Source organism: Mchenga conophoros, linkage group LG12, assembly GCF_057382185.1.
Source record: "Mchenga conophoros isolate Kocher_MC1m ecotype Shallow Benthic linkage group LG12, M_conophoros_male_GT1.1, whole genome shotgun sequence".
Classification (NCBI taxonomy): Eukaryota; Metazoa; Chordata; class Actinopteri; order Cichliformes; family Cichlidae; genus Mchenga; species Mchenga conophoros.
Window position 1 is genome coordinate 13162989 of NC_140537.1, and position 21360 is coordinate 13184348.

The 21360-nt window shown below is 41.8% G+C and overlaps 1 protein-coding gene across 4 annotated transcripts in view; it reads right to left on the bottom strand.

The window, feature by feature from the left end:
- Nucleotides 1-2125: 2125 nt before the first annotated feature.
- Nucleotides 2126-21360, bottom strand: part of lmx1bb (LIM homeobox transcription factor 1, beta b) — a 51085-nt gene continuing 31850 nt past the window's right edge. For all 4 annotated transcript variants that reach the window (XM_085293797.1, XM_085293795.1, XM_085293796.1 and 1 more), the window contains 6 exons: nt 8983-9215; nt 6362-6537; nt 5772-5849; nt 5327-5393; nt 4469-4630; nt 2126-3318 (listed from right to left, as the gene is read on the bottom strand). In XM_085293797.1, the coding sequence (XP_085149923.1) occupies nt 3161-3318; nt 4469-4630; nt 5327-5393; nt 5772-5849; nt 6362-6537; nt 8983-9215 (874 nt within the window). In that variant the 3' untranslated portion in view covers nt 2126-3160. The remainder of the gene's footprint in view (nt 3319-4468; nt 4631-5326; nt 5394-5771; nt 5850-6361; nt 6538-8982; nt 9216-21360) is intronic.

Consider the following 21360-nt stretch of genomic DNA (forward strand, 5'->3'; position numbering starts at 1 on the left):
TAATGTTTACTAAATACAGAAGCATTTAAATTAAGTATTGGTGCTAAAAGAAAAGTCAAGTGACCACCAGTTTTATTAGGATTGAACTTTTTGGGACCAATAATGTCTATTATTTTTCGAGAACCATTGATAATGCTGCTAAAAATTAAAGATGAATTTAATGAATTGTGCATAAAGGCCATTAACTGAAGTAGCTCACACGTGCTGAGAATAGTGTGAATATAGAGTACTGTTCTCACAGAACTGAAAAACTAAGGATATGTAGCACAGAGTTATAAGCTAAGGCTAGCTAGCTTGGTCAGCTAGATGTTTTCCTTGGGATACACAGATACCTGCACATTAGTGAAAGTAACAAACATATGATATACAGATACTGCACTAACTCTCCATACTTGCTCCACTGTGGTATTATTATTATTATTATTCTTTTTTTGGGGGGGGGGGTTCTATGTTATGTTTGCACCAACTTGGAGATATCTGTGTCTGCATGATGCACCCATACAGTCATGGATTCACCTTGCTAAGGCCTTATTCATGCAGGACTATGGACCAGTCAGTAACCCCCACTAGTTGCTAGGGAAAAGTCTGTGCAATTTGTGAGAGGTATACGGGGCTGCACTGAAAACCTTCTTGCTTTGGTCACTAGCACTTTGTAAGGAAGACAGCAACTTGTCTGCAAACACTGGCAAAGTATTCACCAAATTCTAGTATAACTGGGTAAAGTATGATGGAAACCATAAATGGAGACTGTTCATCTTCAAAGTCAAAATTGGGCCTTTGAAATGTGTTAGTTGTAGCAGTGAGGCCCAACCTTTACTCTGAAGGTGAACAGTCTCTGTTTCCAGTTTGCATTGCACTTCTTCAATTTTCTGAACAGGTTGGAGAATAAATGGTGGATATTTGTAGACAAGCTGACGTCCTCCATGGAAACTACAGGTGACCCCAGCAAAATGCTAGTGACCAAAACAATCACAAAAAGGGCTTTGGTGCAGCACCTTTGTTGGGACCAATTTCAACTAGCAGCAGCCAACGAATTGGGCAATATACCAAATTTTTCCCTAGTGATTGGAGATTTCTAGAGGTTCACTTACTGGTCTCTAGATCTAGGTGTTTGATGCCTAACCAAGTTAATACCATGATTCAAAGTCTATTAAAGTTTCTCGAGTGACATCCTACACACATTGATCAAGAGTTGTCAGTTGTATTACACATGTTACAACCATGGTTGCTAGGGAAATGTGTTTTACCCTGACTAGATGGCAGCAGCAACAGTGGCTGTTGCTGAGAGAGATTAGTTCTGGGTCCTGGGGATAGCTTCGGTTGTTATTTCCACAGTTGCCTATAGTTTTTTCCTGTGTCTACAAACACTTGTTAACTACTAGCTGAGCAATATAAAAACTTGAAAAACTGTAACACAAACCAGAAATGAAAGAAGGTTCATCTTCAAAGTAAAAGTTGAGCCTCAGTGCTGCAGCCAACATGTTTCAATTTTTACTTTGAAGACAGATGGTCTCCATTTCTGGTTTGTGTTGCACTTTTTCAGGTTTTACTACAGCTCAGCTAGTAGTTTACAAGTGTTTGTAGACAAACATGAAAAACTTTTCACAGTTTAACTGCAGCTCAGGGACTAGCTGGCCGGTGTGTGTAGACAATTCTGCCACTTCCATTCAAACCACGATTGCAGCAGTATGCTAGTATGCTTGCCAACCAGTTGGGGAATACACATTTTTTGCTAGCAACCATTGTTTGAAAGGGGGTCACTGGCAGGTCTGTTGGCCTGCGTGACTGGGGCTTTAACAATCATTTTGCCAGCGACTGCCATCAACCTCCAGCAACTACCAATAACCAGTCAGGCAATACTAATTTTCCCCTCACGACGAAAGATTACTGGATGGTCACAGACAGTTCTCTAGGCCGGTGTGATTGGGGCCTTATTCATACCATGACTGTCACATGTCCAAAATGATAGACAAGTTAACATCAGAGGGTTAATCACATGTCTGCAAAACATCAAAAGGACTGACTTTCTTTTGGAATTAGCCTCAAGTTGTCATTTGAGCAACTGCAGTTTTTGGCACTCCCACACTGGCTTAATTTTTGAGCCCCAAAAGTTGGTAATACTTGATGACTTGTCACTGATGGTATTTATTTAACATTATCAGGAGAAAGACATTGTTTATTCATCAAACCAGTCGACTTTGGTCAATTAGCAACTTTAACATTTTGATAATGCACATAGGACAATGACAACAAAAGGTTTATGGTCTGTATGAAATAAATAGCAACTTTGCCCATTTACAGCTTGGCTGAATAAAACAAAAACAAGAGGGTTAATCTTCATATTAAAAAGGTATACAGATGAGCTGTGATACTCATGAACTCACTAATTCCTCAACAAAAATGCTCTCCTTTTTAAATAAAGCTTTTCAGTTTTAATATGTACCTTCAAGAGCCTGTTATAGTTAAATAAATAGAATGCTTTCCATTTTTAACATGCACATCCAATTTGCCTGGGGAAAGTATTTACACTTCACTGATCCTACTTGTCCACCAAATTCTCCACTTTTGTCTCAGCTAAACAGTTCTTTCTCTCATACATACACAAATGTACAGTCACTCTTGCAGACATGCTGCACCTATTTACTATTAACACAATATCTAAACCTATGGAAAGTGATCAAAATGCTAACGGTGAACATGGAATCCCATGTAGTGTGAAAGAAGAAACAGTCCAAACACCACATCTTAACTGGGGGAGGAAGGGAGGGAGGGGGGAGCTTACAAAAACTTTTTGTTTACAATTGATCATGCACTGTATAAATTCTTTGTGTTATTTGGCTTGAGAGTGTGTAATCAGTGGCTTCAATATCTACTTATTTCCTTTAAGTGAACAAAGAAAAGAGTAATATTTCCTGTGACAAATAAGCAATCCTACCAAATAATCTCTAACAATATTTAAGTCTTTCCCCCAGGAATCGTCACTGTCCTACAATAAGTGGTTTTACTATCTTTTCAGTAAGCTTCCACACATAACCAGGAGCTACTGCAAGGAGGTGTTTCTTCTGTCATGTCCATGTTAGCGTAGGTCCTGGCCATCCATCGCTCTTCAGGTTGAGATGGGCAGTTTATTCTGCGCTAATGTTAGCTTCCTCTTCTGTTTTCATGACGCAAAATAAGAGTTCTGCATGGAGTAGAGGCGGTCGATGGGGTTCCCCACGCGGGCCTGCAAGGAGTTGACTTCTGACGATGCCATGAAGCAGTCACTGAGGCTGGTTAAGGACGTGTCACTGTCTATGTCATGGAATGCAGAATCATTACCTGCAGAGAGCGGATACGGAAAAAGCCGTCAGGATTCAGAGGCAAAGGCGTCATTCAAAGAGCACAACACCCTACTCTGGCTGTGAAATCGGTGTAATCTTGTATTTGAGATTTATAGCAGCGTTGGGAAATTATAATTACTAATAGTCCCTTTGAGAAACTGCTGTTATGTGTCATCACAAATGTGAGAACTGTTTTGTTAGATATCATCAAAGCTCACTTTTTGCTGCGCTCACTGGGACAATTGCGGTCTGTGAGGGAGCATGTAAACAAGGGGCATCCTCCTAAAAGATCTGGTTAATAGCAACTGTTTACGCCTTTCATAAAACCTCAACATGTTATTTCTCTGGAGGGAATAGTTAACTTTATTACACTCTGGATCTTAATGATAGTGTTGCACAAAATGGGGACAGTGTTTTGAGACATATCTTTTAATGCCTTGCCAATATTGTTCTTTTCCCCAAACCAAAGGAGAGTGATGAGACTGGGGATTTGGTTCTTACTACCGAAGAGAACTAAATGGAGGCAAATTATAAGGAAGTTATGAACTTCAGGAAATGGTCCCTCTGGGACATGTTGAGGACATCGCTCGAAAATGTGTTATTCCAGTTACATCCTGTGGACTAACACTTGATTGACTGATTTTTTCTTTTTTCTTTTCCCCCCTCCCGCCTTTGTTTGCGCTCTAATTCCTTCCTTTATCAAACAGAAATCTGAGACTTGTTGTTTTCCAATTCTGATTCATTAGCTCACACGGTCTTCAATCATTATTTGCAGTGCATTTTATCTTAAGCTGCCCACATAGACCACATGTTTTTACCAACATTCGGAAACATCATCAGTAACGGGGCTGGGGGCAAGGAGTTAAAACCATATTAAACAGATTTGAAATTACACTTCAAAACCCAACGGCTTATGAGAACACTTGTGTTATCTCATGTGGGAGGAGAAGCTGCTCGTTCTTCTCTGTGAGCAACTTAAATCAGGGGGCTGTGGCCTGAGCACATGTCCCACACTGGGGAGCTTTGAGGTTGATCAAGGGACAGGCATGTGTGCGCTTTGTAAGCAGCAGTGGGGTTTTTGGGGGGTGTAGTAGTGTGTGTGTGTGTGTGTGTGTAATGGAGGGGTGGGGGGTGGGGTAGATGCTCACCATATGGGTTCATATGGTCCCCGGGCATCTGTGGGGGGGTGAGCCCCTGTTGGAACGGGTCTGTGCTGTAACCATTCTGATCCATGGCGACCAGCTGCTGCTGCGGCGGAGCCAGCGGTGTGAAGGAGTTCATCATCCCTTCCATTCGATTAGACATCACCTCTGCAAGGCAATGAAAGCAAAGGGGCAAAGTTAATACAGCCAACAAGAAGACTTCAGATGAGTCTGCAAAATATTAAATGCCACTACGCAAACAGAGAGCCGGTGACGCTGACCAAGAGAAAACTACAGAGTAGGTACTTCCTGATAGATTCCTATTTGTACCCCAAATATGTGGATTGCTCGCCCTTGTTGTTTTTATGGAAACATACGGTAGTCCTCGCTGTGGCTTCTCTCCCATTTCCCTCTACAAACAATGCTCTTGGCTAACTGAATGTGGGACACAAAGTTCTTGTGGCTTCATCACTGGAGCCCATCCCCATTCGCTTTCCTTTATAGTGGTTAGGTGAAATGATGATGATTCATTTCATTTGGCTTCCAAACTGAATTTCCATTTTACCCTTCATGTGAAGTGCCCTTGTTTACACAGTGACATATTTGTAATTTGTAATTCAGCATCAGTAGCAAATACAGCTTTGATTAGAGCGCAGCGTAAGCGAGAGAAGAAAAGTTCCTGTTTTGAGATTAAGCAATTGGTACACCTTCTCCCTATTCCGATGTCAACATCAACAACAAACTATTGCCGCGATACAAACACTCTTGACCTACTTGGAGATATGTACAAATATCACTTTAAGCTTGGGGCTGCCAGAGACAATGGGCCTCCATTGTGTTTGCAGGGTATGTGGAGCATCGTACCTTGGCCAAGTCTTTGAGAATTCTGTTGTTCTTGTTGTTGCTGCTGTCTTCTTGCCAACTTCTTCATCTGAAACGAAGGAGTCAAAGTTGTGAGGAACTCCCAAAACTAACATGCTCTCTTTAATTTAAAAAGGATGCTCCTCGCTCTTCACCCTTGAATGAACTGCGTAAAATCTGTATCTGAGCGCACTTCATTGTCAAATATCAAAGGTTTTCACAAGATAATCATCAGAAAAGAGGAGGGCGTAGACATTTAATGCAAGAGTGAGCTAGATTTGCAGCTCCTTGCTCTTTTGCATTTGCAAAAGGAATGCAGTGATAAGTTTAACACACATAGTTGTGGTGATTTACTAGCTGAACTCTAAAATGGACCGAAGCTGCTTTTTTTGGGAGTGGGTAGGGTAAGGACACAAAATGCAATTTGTTTTGTGGTATTTGCTCTCACCTTAGCTCTCTGGTTCTGAAACCACACCTGGACCACCCGAACACTGAGTCCTGTCTCTGCAGCCAGAGTCTCCCTCACCTGAAAATCCAAACAAAATACTGTGAGCATCACACAAAAAACCGAAACGCTTCACAGCCCTCTGAAATCCCGTTCCGCCTTAACATAACTGCCACAGTTCCTAACAGCCGCACTGCTTCTTTGATTTACTTTTAAGTCAATGCTGACTGAATGCAGTGGTCTTTTTGGACCTACTGGTTATTGCCGCTTCAAAGTTCGGACCAAGTGCAGCGCCTGTTTTAGGGCCCGGGCTATGGAGGGAGTTCTCCTATCTCAGTGTGACATTTGGTGCAGACGGAGTGCGTTACACCAGACTGCCTCGGTTAACACAGAACAGAATGCTGCTTGCCACTTCAAAGCTCAGCTTTGAGGTGGGGGAGATTTTTTAATTTGAGAATTTTATTTGTCAAACTACTGTAGGGCTCGTGGTTCGCATCTCAACTTCTATCTAAACCCTTACCAGGGAATTAAAAAAACATAAATCTCAGATTTTCTTTACTCAGTTGCAGCTGGTTATTAAAGCTTTGTCTTACCTTTCTGCAGGGCTTTGAAGAGACCTCAAAAGAAGCCTTAAAGGCCCGTCTCTGTTGAGTGGTCAGAATGGTTCGTGGTCTTTTGGGCCTCCTTGGATCCTTGCTGTCATCCCCCTTCCCCTGGCTCCCTATGCCTTTCTCTGGCTTGATGTCCAACTCCTCATCGTCACTTTTCTCTGTAAAGAGAATCAGTTCTCTGTATCATGAGCACAAGCTTGAACTGCCTACACCCTTATTTTTTTTGTCTATGACAGTCTGCTGATAAATATATTTTCATTCTTCCCTATTTCAAGAGATTCACACACCACAAGTGCCTAATCAAAGGAGACACATGTGTTTTTGATACATTATCAATTTATTACAAAAGGAAAAGGCCTCATGTATGATTAGACCTACAGACATCTATGGAAAGCACAGTGAAATATGCACATTTGTCACTGAACTGGACACAATGTCACTAGTAAATTATTACTCTCAGCTTTCTCTGATTTACACAGAATCAATCTCTGATAAGAGTACTACATCAAGTGCAACATGAAACAGGCAATGAGTACATATGGGAAATGCATCTCCTGCAACACAATATGTAAGATAGTCTCGATTCAAACTTAACCTTAAAATAATGACGGAATTTATACACTTTGCTAAACTTTAACTGTCAAGGGCAGGATATTAAAATCTGGGTCAGTAAAATTGCTGTCATTTATATATATATATATATATATATATATATATGTGTGTGTGTGTTCAGACGTTAAATTGGGACAGAGCTGTCTGTTGGGAAGCCCCACCATATTCACTTTTCACTGTTATCAGGGAATATTATGACAAGCACCCACTGATATTGATATTGCTTAGGCGAGATAATGTCCATTTTGCTTCACAGTTTTTACTTGTTTCAGTGAAGTCACCTATCTTTCTGATGCAGCAACCCACTGCACTCATGGTGTCGCAGACTATATAATAATATAACAGTTATTTAAATAAAATGCAACATGAACAACTGTAAACATAATGGAACAAAAAGAAGGACTATATTTCACAGAACTTGAATTTGTATTTTTCTGTCTAATTCTTTAAAGAATAGCAACAATTTCATCACTAATTTATTTACACCATTAGCTCTATCTGGATTTAGAGTAATTAAAATTGAGCAAAATATAAATAATTAATGTGTTAGCCCTGCGACAGACTGGCGACCTGTCCAGGGTGTACCCCGCCTCTCGCCCTATGACAGCTGGGATTGGCTCCAGCGCCCCCCGCGACCCTGAAAAGGATAAGCGGTAGCGAATGGATGGATGGATGGATGGATAAATAATTAATGTTTCATAGAGTTTTCCGTTTCCTGAGACCTGATTTTGTTTAATAACTGAAAATAATTGACCTGCTAATCTGCTTCCACAACCTATGAACCTGTGAAGCCAGCAAGCATGGTTTGAACAGAGTATGAGACCAACTCAAATAAGACAGTAGTTTGAAAGCTAATTTACTGAATTGCAAGTTGTAATAGGCTAAATATCTGCACATGATGCAATATTATATAATGTAACACCACATAATGCTTTATACATAAACTGGTTTGGGCTGGTCACATCCTTTAGCTGATTGCTAGTAGATGCTGAAAAAACAAAAAACAAATGACGATAGAATTTTTATTATTCAGTTATTACATTTAATTTTTTTTTTTTCATATGAGGCTAAAAGAAAGTGTTTACAAATCAAAACTACAATTGCTGTTAACAAACCCCAATGACTTCAGGGCGCAGGCGCATGCTTGATGGCTTATTGTCTCCTGTCATCTGGTTCTGATATGTAACCAATGAAAACCTACATTTCATCTGCCACATGCCGAGGTTAACCTCTATTCATGTCAACATTTTCTCCATCTTTAAATTCTGAGACATGCACAAAAGACATGCCTGTGCGATACACTGGGATACAAGCAAACGAGGAAGACGTGGAGCAAATATTCCCACAAGTTGACAAAAGTTGACACAGGCACAGATGTATTTGACAAATTCCCTGCTTTTGTGCATGTTTAAATGCGAGCCAGATGGTAGTGAACAGCGAGGCTTGGCAAGATGCCTCAATGTGTATGGAGGCTATAGGAGAGGAACACTAGAGCTGATAAGAGTGGAGGTGCAGGCTTTCTGCAGAAAGGCCTCAAATCCCTCTGTCACTCACCGTGATACAGTGATTTAATTCTTTCCAGCACCAGATCCTGCCCACGCATGGAGCACCATTAATACAGGGTGGCTTGGCTTTGTCCTGCTTCCACTTCCTACTGTATCATAAACTTACGCTCCCTGCTCGAATGAATGCTACAAAATCAGCCACTGAAAAGCTGCAGATGGAGCTACGCTAGACCTTTTACGGCCTGGGCTGTAAGCAAGACCTCAGATGTCAATACATCTAGTATCTAGAACTGCTTTATTCCTTTGCTATTAACAAAACTAAAACTAAATCCAGTAAGATTCAGAACCAGGTTCCTCGTGGAGGACGTCTTAGGTGGCCACAGCTGTGATGGGACAGAGCATACAGAATACAACACCCTGGTGCCATTTGACGATCGCACCACAGTGTCGTTCTCACTCTTGTGTGAGAGGGTGCAGAAGGCTCACCTGAGTCTGAGTCATCCGGGCTGACCGAGCTGAGTAAGTCTTTCTCCCTCTCGTAGTCAATCTTGCAAAGCAGCTGACCCTCCTTCAGAACAAACTCATCGCCCTTCCTCAGCTGGCGGTCGCACACGCAGCAGCAAAAGCAGTTCAGGTGGTAGACGCACTCCAGAGCACGCATCACAAACTCTGTGGGGGCGATTTTCTCCATGCAGCCGCTGCACTTGGTTGCAAACAACCTATAAAGAAATAAAAGAGAATATGGTAGGAAGTGTGGTGATTTAAACAGAACACCCAAACCGAATTTTGCTGTTCAAAGCAGCACTTGTGAAAAAGATAAAAATAACACAAGTAAAAAAACATGCATTTTCTAAATGGAGGTATTTATTGTTAAGGGGGAAAGAAAATCCAAAGCTACGCGACCCTGTGTTAAAAAGTGATTGCCCCATAAGCCTAATAACTGGATGCAGTCAAGCATCTTTTACAGCGTTGTGCAGGAATTTTGACCCACTCTTCTTTGCAGAATTGTTGTAATTCAGCCACATTGAAGGGTTTCTGAGCATTAACCGGCTTTTTAAGGTCGTGCCACAGCACCTCAATCGGATTCAGGTTAGGGCTTAGGTCACTCCAAAGTTTTTTTTAAGCCATTCAGAGGTGGACTTGCTGGTGTGTTTTGGTTACCTTTGTCTATCATTAAATTTTGTTGGATGACCGGAAACATCTAAAGTGTGACAAATATGCAAAACACTAGGAAATCAGTGAGGGGGCAAACACTATTTCACACCACTGTATACTTATATCTGGTTTGATTATGACTGTTTCAGTATCTTGGTCCTGTGTAGTGTCCAGCTCATTTGGCCTTACAAAATATTTAACAATAGCCTGGAAGGCTTTACGACAAATTATTATTCACACTTCCATAAGCATAGTCCCATCTAGCCCGTTTTGGTGTTTTGGATGTAGTTATTTCAACTGCCAGGGAACTTCTATAAACCTCACCAAAACAAAGGCTCGAAACCAAACATAACAAATCAGGCTTCTTCAATTGGATCTTATCAAACGAATAGTTTGTCTAATCACTGCGCAAAGGACAATGAAACACAAAATGTAATCCATCCTCGGCAACACCAACATAAAAAAAGAAATAGACACTGCTTTATATATCTGCCTACTTTAATTGCCAATTGTAAAGTTCTACTTCTTAACTTTTGCATTCGGTGTTAATTAGATTTTTCTGCATTGTAATCATCTTTAATTTGAATGTAATTTCTAAGCGTTGGTTTCCCTCCACCGTTCCTTATATCTTAAGATTTATTTGAAAGTATTTATGTGCCACTTCAAGTTATCTCAACAAACATAATTTAAATTCGGAAACTGAAAATATTGCAGGGACCTCTCTCACCCGACAGTAATTACGTTGACGATGAGAGTTGAAGCTATTCTTCCTCGGGGACCTGAATGTTCAACAGGTCTTACCAACTTACATCTCTGCCTATCTGCTAATTGTCCAGGGTTACAGTGTTTGCCGTGCAGCGAAAGAGGTGCCTCCTTTGGCAGCTAGTCATCTGTTAAAATTTTAGGCTGAGCCCAGCCTTGCATCATTCCAAGTGAGCTCAGTCATGGGGACTGACCCCAACCCCCTCACAAGCCTGACCAAACCCCCCCCCCCCCCCCCCCCCCCCCCAAAAAAAAAAAAAACAGGCTAGATCATGCTCCAGTGCAGCAACTACTAAACCCTGATGATCTTAATCAAGCCTTTGTTGGCAGTTTATGCATTTCTTTCATATCCACACAATGCTCTATATGCATCAGATATCATATCATGATTCATTGCTGGTTAGTGGGCCTGGTCTGTCTGTATCTCATCTTACCGTCTAATATCGTGCCTCTGTGGCGCAACACTGCCTCTATCACCATTTCCTAGACAACACTTCCATCTTCTTTTATGTGCTTTCAGGAAGATGTTTGCATTGTTTTATTGGTGACTGAGTGGCATTTAATTTGCCCTCCGTTGTTTAGAAGAAGCCACATTAAATGGAGCAAGGAGGCAGGGAGTGTGGTTGATCTTGTCCAGCCGTAAAGCTGGATTTATTAGTGGCCTCTTTGTTTGCCCTGGTCTGGAAGACAGCTGGCAACCGCCTATCTATTTGTGGTGAACATCTATTTCATTGTGCAAGGCAGGGAGGTAGTGAGAGGAGCAATTGACATCATCTGCTGGTTCGGGACGGGGTTGAGCGATAGTGATGAATATAATGTGTAAATATGAGAAGAGGGGAAACCAAAGGGTGGTTTTGTTATGGTAATGGTGTTATAGGTACTGATTGAGTAGTGATATGGTGTGTGCGTGCGTGTGTGTGTTCACACATGTAAATGCATTTGTATGAACAGCTGTGTGCACGCTGGTAGCAAGTTTGGTTTTTGTTGTTGCCTCTGCAGCTTTCTAAAATAATTGCTTCACTGCTGCTCATCAGATCGCAATCGGGAGAGCTACATTTTATAACATCGTAATCACTTCACAACAATTAATAGCCTATTTTACTAGTTTCGAGATATCCATCCATCTATTCATCATAATGAGCATTACAACCTGGATCCATAAACTAAGGATGGTTAGACAGAGCATCTTCTTTTCTTTATAAAACAACAGAGATGTCAGCCCAGGCACTCTCTGGGTTCATAAAATCCTTTAATCTTTCATTTATTACAATAAGTTAAGAAGATTATTATTGAACTATGGAAAAACCTCTAGGATAATCCCCTGAAAAAGAAATTTCGGCATGTTTCTCAAACAAACATGGATCTTGTTTAACTGACCTGCCAACCTGGATCGGTTTTCTAAACAAACTACCCAGTTTGGCTTATAAAAAATAAATTAGAAAAAACATTTAGAACATTAGAAAACATTTTAAACACTGACTTATTCCCGCAAACGGCGCATTAATAGGCCAGTTTCTAGGTTTTAGAAGGATCGTTATAGGCTGGGCTCATCTTAAGGAGGCGATGGGTTTGTCAAGACAAAGTTCCCAGCTCTAAGTCTGTTTGGCTAAAGGTTGCCAGCTTAGGCTCAGAGAGAGCGCAAAAAGTTGAGGAAATGACTTATTAGCGCGGTTTTGATATGTCCAGCACTCCGTATTCACCTACAACCGCTCTCTAAAATCTTCTCATCTAGATGAAAACATTCTCATTCAGCCCTCTTTCCTTTCTTCTTTCTCCTTTGCCGAGTCTAATCTTGTAAGCCATTATTTTTCTATTTCCCCTCTCTGTCACTTTGCATTATTTTTGCTGCTGTAATTCCCATTCGTCCCTTCTGGAATCTTCCTGTCCTGCTTTGTCCTCGGGTCTAATCCGGACTTTCTGCCTGTTTTCAGTCCCCGGTCCCCTTTCTCAGTGGGGTTCAGATGGAAAAGCCATGCATGACGCCCCTTCTATGGCAACCACACCTCCACAGGAAGGCAACGCCGACTTTTCGGATGGGCAGAGAAGGCCTTTGAGAAGCTGGCAGCAGAAGTAAATCCTTCTCTAAGGAACAAGGAGAATTAGCAGGGAGCAGTGGACTAGGGATTTAACCCTACCCCTCTCCTTTGAAAGGCACAGTCAGTCCCACTCCTGCGGCTAGCCACAATCAAACAGAGGAGGAGTGGGGAGGTGGCAGCGGAGAACACAAACTCCCTGAATGACACAAGCAGTGGATTGTGGAGGAGCCTAATCCCACTTTAATACCTTTCCAAGTTCAGCTGCTAAAGAATGCTCTTTAAAACAACACCACTGTGTGAGCAGTGAAGGTTGACCAGAGGGAGGCACGCCATTCAACCTCCCTAACATTACCTGATTAGTGGTTTGAGGAACAGGCCGCTGCCAACAGGAGACAGAGAGGGAGATGTAAATGATTATTTTATATATAGAGAGAAAAACATATCAACAGGCGGTATTTAACTGGAAACTGCACCAAGAAAGAGACACCGCTCCCTGCACTGATCTACAGGGATATTAAAGATATCAAAGAAGATGTAGCTGCGACTGAAAATCAGACCTGAACTGATTTAAGTGATCAATTACCACTTTGTCCCTCTAGCTGATCCCAGTGACCAATCACATTAAAGCTTGTATCCACCTAAAATCCACTTTCTGGACGTTGAGCTGCTTTCGGTAACTTGACTCCCAGTGTTGCAGAGGTGAACCAGCATCAGTATAAAAAGACACCACAAAGGGGACCACCAGCGCGACAGTCGCGTCCCGGCTCTCGCCTTTCCTCCTCCCACACCTGAGCGCACAGATCAAGTGATGAGACCCTCCCGTGTGGATCAATGGCTGCATCTCAAGCCAAGAGAACTGTCAATATTTACCCAGGCCTCCCCGGGACGGGACTCATAAATGAAAAGAAGAGGCCATCTCAGCACATACCTCACTCCCGGAGGAATCATTACATCCCTCTTTTTAATCCTGTGTCCACATACCTGTAATCCCTTGTCTGTTCTTTTTTTTTTTCTAAGGATGTCGCTCTCTCTCCGTGACAGATTATCACACTGCTGAGGCTTGTAAGGCTTGCAAGAAAATGCACAAAATGCAGCATCAACAACAGCAGATAGGACCCAACCCCCCAACCCCTCCACACACACACAAAAAGAACAATTATAAAGTGGGCAAAGGCCAGAAACAAGTGAACACTTAAAGTGAGTAAAGTGCAGCTGAGAAACGTCGGCCTCTGTGTCGTTCATCTTCTATCCTTTCTGTTTTTGCAAGCGCTTTGGAGAACTATCCACGCTCCCTTTGAGCAGATTATGGGCAACTTAAAGTGTGACAACATCTTAAGCTCTCACCACATGTTGCCAGTGATTGCCCTTCTACAGACATTACATTTAATGCTTCTGCTGCAGTGATAAGCATCAGGAGGACTGGATGGGATAAAAGGAAACCAGAAGAATAAGAGAGAAGGTTGGAGGGGGGCAGAGGGGATGAGTATGGAGCTGCTTATGCTGCTTGATAATCACGCTACATTTAGCAACACGTGCAATAGTCTCACCTAACTCCCCTTTTGCTATTGAACAACACTCTCAGAGACAGCAGAAGAATTTAGGAAAGAACAGCCAGAGCTATTATGTCACCACAGCCCTTCAAAGACAGAGGGGATGAGGATTATCCCGGCAGCAGCTGTAAGCTATTACTTTGAAGATGGGCTCTCGTGTTTGGGCAGGAAACCTGTGGCCATGCCAATCATGCAGAGGTGAGAGATGAGGCCTGTGAGCCAGGTCAGGAAAGGGCCCTCCGGACGGGATGGAGAAAATGACTTACTGGCTAAAGCTCAAGTCAGTCATTTCACAGACTGCCTGACACAGCTGATGAGCATGTTTCCAGGACTTTTTACTTTCAAGGCAGACTAGTTCACTTAGATTTTTTGGTGGTTATGCTCATTCACATTCTTGCTAATAAGTCTTTTTTTTTCTTCTTTTTTTTTTTACTTTAAAGCGAAGTATGTGAGTAGAACCAGTGTCCAGGCAGACTACATTAGCAGAAATACTACAGCACAAACCAGGATAAAACCAGAGAATATATAAAAGATAGCAGTAGCCTTTGTGACCTCTCCCAGCGAAACATGATATTCGTTGTCTTTTGATCTAATGGGGCTCATAATATAAAAAACAAACGTCGTGATGTATTCAAACACAGCTGCAACTAGCGATTGAGGTGATAAAATCATTGAGGAAGTCTTTCCTTAGGTCATAAATCAAGTGATAAGTAGAGTCCTTTTCTCACTCACTTCCACAGAATCAGACTTCTATTTAAAAACAGTGGAGTTGCCCCCTGCTGGCAATAAGAAAGAATGCAAGTTTGTTGCAAGTTGCCGCTCCACTGGCTTTTCCATCACAGTGAATGAAATGGATATGGAAAAAGTTACTAGCAATAACATTTTACACTGACCAAGGTTTGTAGGTCAGACTCTGATTTCTGTTTAAATGCAGGAGAAGTCAGTTACCTGTGGAAATGGTTAGCTTGGTTCAACCAAATTTAAAATCCACCAAACATGAGTCACAAGGACAGAGCTTATCTGTTTTTGATGCGCTAATGCTACAGTAACATGCTGTAGCCCTGTTTTATCTAATATTTATTTTCTCGTGGATCTCAAAGAATTATCTTGACAAACAGCTAGTGTATCAAACGAAAAGCTTGTTTCTCCTTCACGTTTTCAGATTATATTCTGTCCTGTTTGCTGTCTGAAAAGCACCAAACTAATCCGTCACAGCAGAGACTTTCCAAACTGTTGAACAGCCACTATTTTAGTTTTTTTTTTCACAAGACACGCCTTAATAAGGGATAATTGGCTTTGTAGCAACTGTATCAAGAGCTTTGGCCATAGAAGAAAACATTTGATCCCCAGATGTTTAGCTACATGTGAAAGGGAGGACGGCAAACCTTTTCAACTTCGTCTCAGCATTGTGAAAATTACTTTGCTATGTACATTTACGCTGACCTCTGCACGTGGCAGACACACAAGCCTAAAAATAATCTGAATTTGGCTGATACGAGTGTTTGATTGCTTGCAGAGGGGCCTAATGATAAAAGAAGATTCGAATAAGGGGGAGCCTGTACATTAACACACCATATTTTTGTGTGTAAAGCAGATAAAGTGTCATTGATTCTTTCACCATGAAAGGAGCCTGAAACAAACTTTCGGCCTGCGTGAGCAGTAAAGTGTTAAAAAGTAGTAGCGATGATGCCGTCTGCATAAACAACCTCTGTGGCTGACCTTGTTTCATAGTATCAGCATTTCTCTTTGGAGCATAGATTCATGGAGAGTAATGAAGCCAAATAAAAAGTGCCATGCTTCTGCTCCCAAAGGCCAGCTCCAGTCAGCTCTAAAAGCTGCTTAATCACCATCCCGTGCTTACTACATTAGCATAATAATGGCCTTTAAATTGAGGCTCTTTGTTTTTTAATTAAACTCCCAGCAGGTAAAAGTAAAACACATTAACGGGAAATGTGTACACCACTAATGGCCCAAAGGTGCCTTCTTCATCACGTAGCTCTGGCCACAGGGTTCTGCTTGTTTCCTGCACCGAAGCGCAGCACCGGAGCATGCGAGCTCACAGGGGAGGAATGAGACAAGCTGATTGCACTTGGCATAGCAAAGATAATAGCAGGAAGAGGTGTTCGATGTGTTCGAGTATGCATATATGCACCTGCCCTGCATCTCAGAGGGAGCGTGCGCGATAATAGCTGCTGAACAGAGCTACACTAAATCTGTAAAAAAAAAAAGGCGGATCTTACAGTGAATGTGGAGTCAAATGTTTCCAGGATCATCTATCCCACATGTCCACTATTGTGAAAATAAATACGGCCACTTTATTTCTATGGCAGCATGAGCTCCTATGTGCTGGAATGTACGGCTCCTCAGACGAGTCTCCCCGCACCCCCCCATGACTAGACGGACATCCCAGGCATATCTGTGTGTGAGGCTATACTGCACAGCTGCAAAAAGAAATCCTAACCCTTAAGTCATTATTCAAATGATCTCATTCCATGCGCCGTGCTCTTCACAGATTACGCAAATCCCGAAATACAGTTAAGAGAGAACGTGTTGTTCGAACAGACTGCCTCTAAACATGCAGACCACGTCTCAGTTTTCCTCGACTATGCTCTCGTTGAAAACGAGCGTTTCTGCTGTGTGGTATCAAGCTATATGGCATACGACAGAGTCAGTGCCATGCCGTGTTCAAGCTCTGTCTTGCAGCATCAGTTTACCCAGTGCCTCTCTCCTTTACACCGATCTGCTAATGAGTCACTAGGAAAACAGCGTGGAAATAATCCTCCGCTGCCACACAGGTAGAACAAAGCTCATGGAGTGAAAAGGACAGTGTATTGGGCAGCAGAGGAGGCTAAGTACACATCTAAATACAAGAGTAAGCAGGCGAGCACACACGATGCTGTTTGGACAGCTGGTCTTCCTGAGTATGTAAAATGAGTGCAACATCGCATTTAAGTACGGTTTTTAGAGCTCAGAGCAAACAATATGGTCACACGCCCCCGAGTGACAGTGTCAGTGAAGAAATTATGACACTGGAGATTTGGAGATTTATTCTTTTACTTATTCTTTAAAAACATTTTTTTTTTAAAAGACAGTAATTTAAAAGGCGGTTTATTCCGCCTCCTGTAAGAAGCCATCACTGATAGATTTGACAGCTTTACGACACAGACACGAGAAGCAAGTCTGGACTGCTCCTGCTGAGACACCCGTAAAAATCACTCGCACCCTTTTTGTATATGTTTTAATAGCGCTGTTTGTCCGTCCTCCTTCCAGGCTGATCTGCGTGAGGTGAAGGGGACTATAGTGCTTATGCAGGACTGCGATCGACTGCTGCTTCTGAGGGAGCGAGCAGAACGGCGAGAGCGATGGCTAGTGAGTGTAATGGCTATCAGATGTTATATGACTACAGTTTAGCTTTTTTTTTCTTCGTAAGCAACAGTCAATTTGAAAAAGTTGCAGCAGCGAAAACAATTTGCATCTCACGTCCAGTAAAATAACACAGATTAGATTAAATCATGATGTGCATAATTACAAGAGGTTTGAAACACGGTCTAAGACACTTTACTTTCTTCATTATAAGAAAATAAATGGACTCGGCTTTCAGATTCAGCGCTGGAATGGTTAAAAAACAACATTTGGATTGGAGGGCTTTATAATTACTATTGACCCAGAGGTTCTGGGTCTAAGAAATAAAACAAACAGTAATATGAGGTGTTCAAAAGCACAAGTCTGCAAATATGCAAAGACAGGGTCTGGTGGAGAGCATCGCGCTTCGGCTTCTTTTCTCCGGCTCCTAATCTGTGGGCCTACACAATATTAAGACGGCTTTGGAGCCACTTGTGACCCAGCTGTGCACTAATGAAAAATTCCACAGCTCTGTGCGGAGGCCAGTGGAGCTTGACCCCTTTCCACCCTAAACCAAGCAATGTCCATCTTGAGGAGTTTACTAGGGCTCAAAGATACTAGATTAAAAGGTAGAAAAAGGAGAAAGAGAGACAATCTGGGAAAGTCTAGAAAAAAAAGCCCTTATGTGCTTCCCATCCTTTTCTTCCTCCAGTCTTTAGTATATTGGTGTGGAGTAAAGTGTTTGCCCAGGTTTTAATGGACAGAGATGATCTGGAGATCATTGTGACTGAGGATGGTTGCATAAGGGGGTCTCTGTTTACTTATCAGAGATTCGGCCTAAGCCCAAAATTACTTTGGAGCGAGTGAATGTGAGGCAACCGGGAATTAGACGTCGTTCACAAGATCCGGATCCATGTGTTTGTGATCCCTCTGCCCTTGATTCTCTGTGTCCGCGTCTCAACCGAGACAAAAGTCAGCACCATAGAAACAGATGTCTAAAGAACACCAAACATGAATGAGTCTGCTGACTGCACAAGCATATACAGTGATAGCAAAGATGTTAACTACTTAGAAGGGTCAATAAGCAGTGAGAGTTTTTATAAGGATGTATACATTTTAGGCTTGTCTATCTTTCATTATCTTTTCTGTTTTTTTCCTCCTCCTTTGCATTTATTTATCTGAACTTAAAGATAATTTAAAGAACGCCCACTCATCTGCTTTACGTGCTATCATGTGGCCTCACAGATACACAGACATGCAGATAAGATCTAGGAAAAAAGCCAAGAAATGCAAGGGGGGGGGGGGGGGGGGGAGAGACACAGACAAAAAACACACAATGAAAGGAAGATGGATGAAAATATGGCTCACATAATTTCATAAGAGTGTTTTTTAAAGAGCTAGTTGGGGATTTTAATTACTGTATAACATTGTTCACTGATATCAGAAGACAGTGGCGGCTGAACGATCGCAGCAGGATAGATCAGCAGAGCAGGATCAATAGCAAGCACTTTACCGGTCAACTCAAATTCTCATCAGAACGAATGATAATAATCCTCCTCTCCAGGGGACTCCGAATCATTGATACTCTCAAATTGTCACATACTTTAAAAGATGAGCGCGGTATTCCTTGAGGGAATGGACTGCAGAGCTAAACGTGCGGTGGGATTGAGGTGGCGCAGGGGTGAGAGGAGATAAAAAAGAAAAGAAAGGAAAAAAAAGCAAATGAAAAATAAACATTGTTATTGAAAGACAGGATGCTCTAAGACCCGGGGGCTGCGGATTAGCATTCAGATTAGCATTCAAATAATATATTTGAATTTCTGATCAGCAATCCTCTTCAAAGAGCTAAATCCCAAGATTAGCAGGTGTTATGCTAAAAAGCTGTGTTTTTTTTTTCCTTTTTTTTTTGTGTCGGGAACGTAGCTACACTAGCCAAACAAATATGTCTTTGAGTGTGAAGAGCTGGCATGGATATGGTTGTAACCATGGCGACTGACTGGTAGTTAGGAGCCCTGGAGAAAGCTGCAGTGTTGGAATGTGTCAAACAGACAGAGGGGCGCGCACACACCGCAGAGCAAACCAAAAACCTGCTGTTTCACTAAAGACCATCGGCTACATTATTGAGACCACCTACAAATTCCCAGGAGATTCAGGTCGAGAGCGAAAGAAAGGTCATTTTGCATCATCATATAAATATATTTAGATATATTTTTAAAATATATTCTTTTCCAATTGGTTTGATTTAAGGATGCCTGGTCCAGCCAAGGGAGTCAGATGTGAAAAATGATGAATTCATGCTTGTCTGGTTTCCACAGAAAGATGAACTGAAACAAAATCTGCTATCCTTTTTCCCTAACACATGTCCCTTTATATCACAGTATATAAAGCAGTGTAATGTTACCACAGTTTATGTTATATTTCAAGAGCTACACTATCAGCAGCAATGCAGTTAATAATATTTTCTAAATCTCTGTGGACTTTACATTTGTATAGGCTGAAAGTAGATTGAAATGCCCACTGCACGACTCCCGCGAAAAGACTTTATTTGCTCTGCATAAGGCTACACATATCCACATAACACACGTGACATATTTCACCTCATGTTCATCAGTCAAGTAGGTGAGATGTGTGTTAAAATATGTAAAAAAAAAAAAAAGATAAATGAAACCAAATTCCTCACTGTATGCAAGATGCAAATGTGTGATGTTTTATGACATTACATGCGAAATGTGCACTTAAAATTAAAATAATGTATCCAGAAAAGTGTCAAAGGACAAAATGTAACTAAATTCATTTGAGCTACAGTTAAAAACAAACCTTTAAAGACATGTTTTATGAATACAAAAACATATCAGGACACTGTATAATACATCACAAAGCCTTTATTTTACCGACTACAGTAAAATAACAAACGAGCTGCATATGTAACCGCAGTCACAGAACTTTTTCAGTGTACTATCATAAGTAACTGTCCATGCCGATATGAGAGATTTTGTTAATTTTAGTCATTCTAAGGGTCTAAGTTCCTCTACCAGCCATATAATTAGCCAGTTTACAGCAAACATATTGAAGCAGCTACTTTGAGAATCAGTATGTATACCTGCGTGCAATCCTGCAGTATTAGTCCCTACGCTATTTTCTTTTCTTTCTTTTTTAGCTCTACCTTCCACACAAGATACAAATAACTCTAGAAGAACAATATAGGAATTGTCTGTACAGGCTGCAACATGCGTTGTGTACGTGGGTGTTTGTGTATTTAATCTTGAAAGGGAAATTCTCTCTCCATTGTAGCAGCTAATGTTACTGCGAAACTATTTTGTTCATGACTTAAAGTACTCAAGCATGCATTTTGCCCTGGGAGGTCTGGCAGAGGAGTTGTCTGATGCCCTCACTGCTTCTTTCTGTCTACTTTCCACTGTTTTTTTCCCACACACCCACCCACCCACACACGCACAACAAACATTTCTCTGTCATGTGGTTGGTGGAGTGTAAAATCTCATCTCTCCAGCTGGAAGAGAACCGGTTCTACAAAATTTCCTTTTCTTCACGTGGAGCCTCTAAGGCATGGAACGGAATGGCAAAGCATGGCACGGCACATCTGGTCCTCTCCCTGAACCGACCGGCAGTGTATCTGCATGGCCCCGCGGCGCTTACCTCGAGTCAACTCAGTGGCCTTACCACAGCCTCTTAGTGACTGCATTATGACCCCTAATAGAGCACTGACATGGTTTATTTTCCCTTTGCTTTGGCTCTGGACTCGGCAAATTGACAATGCATTGTGCCGTAGAGCACAGAGCTACAGATGCCTCGACTCGGATGATTCATACATATAAGGCCCGCTTAAACAGCTTGATATGAATTCTCAAGAGAGTATGATGCGCGGCAGCTGTAGTTATGCATATTTGACTGCGAACAAGGCCAATCTCACCGGTGCCCCAGCCACTCATTGTACACCCAATTCGGCTGATATGGATCCTTATTTGTCTTCAGAAGTGATGACAATGTCTCCCGCGACAGTG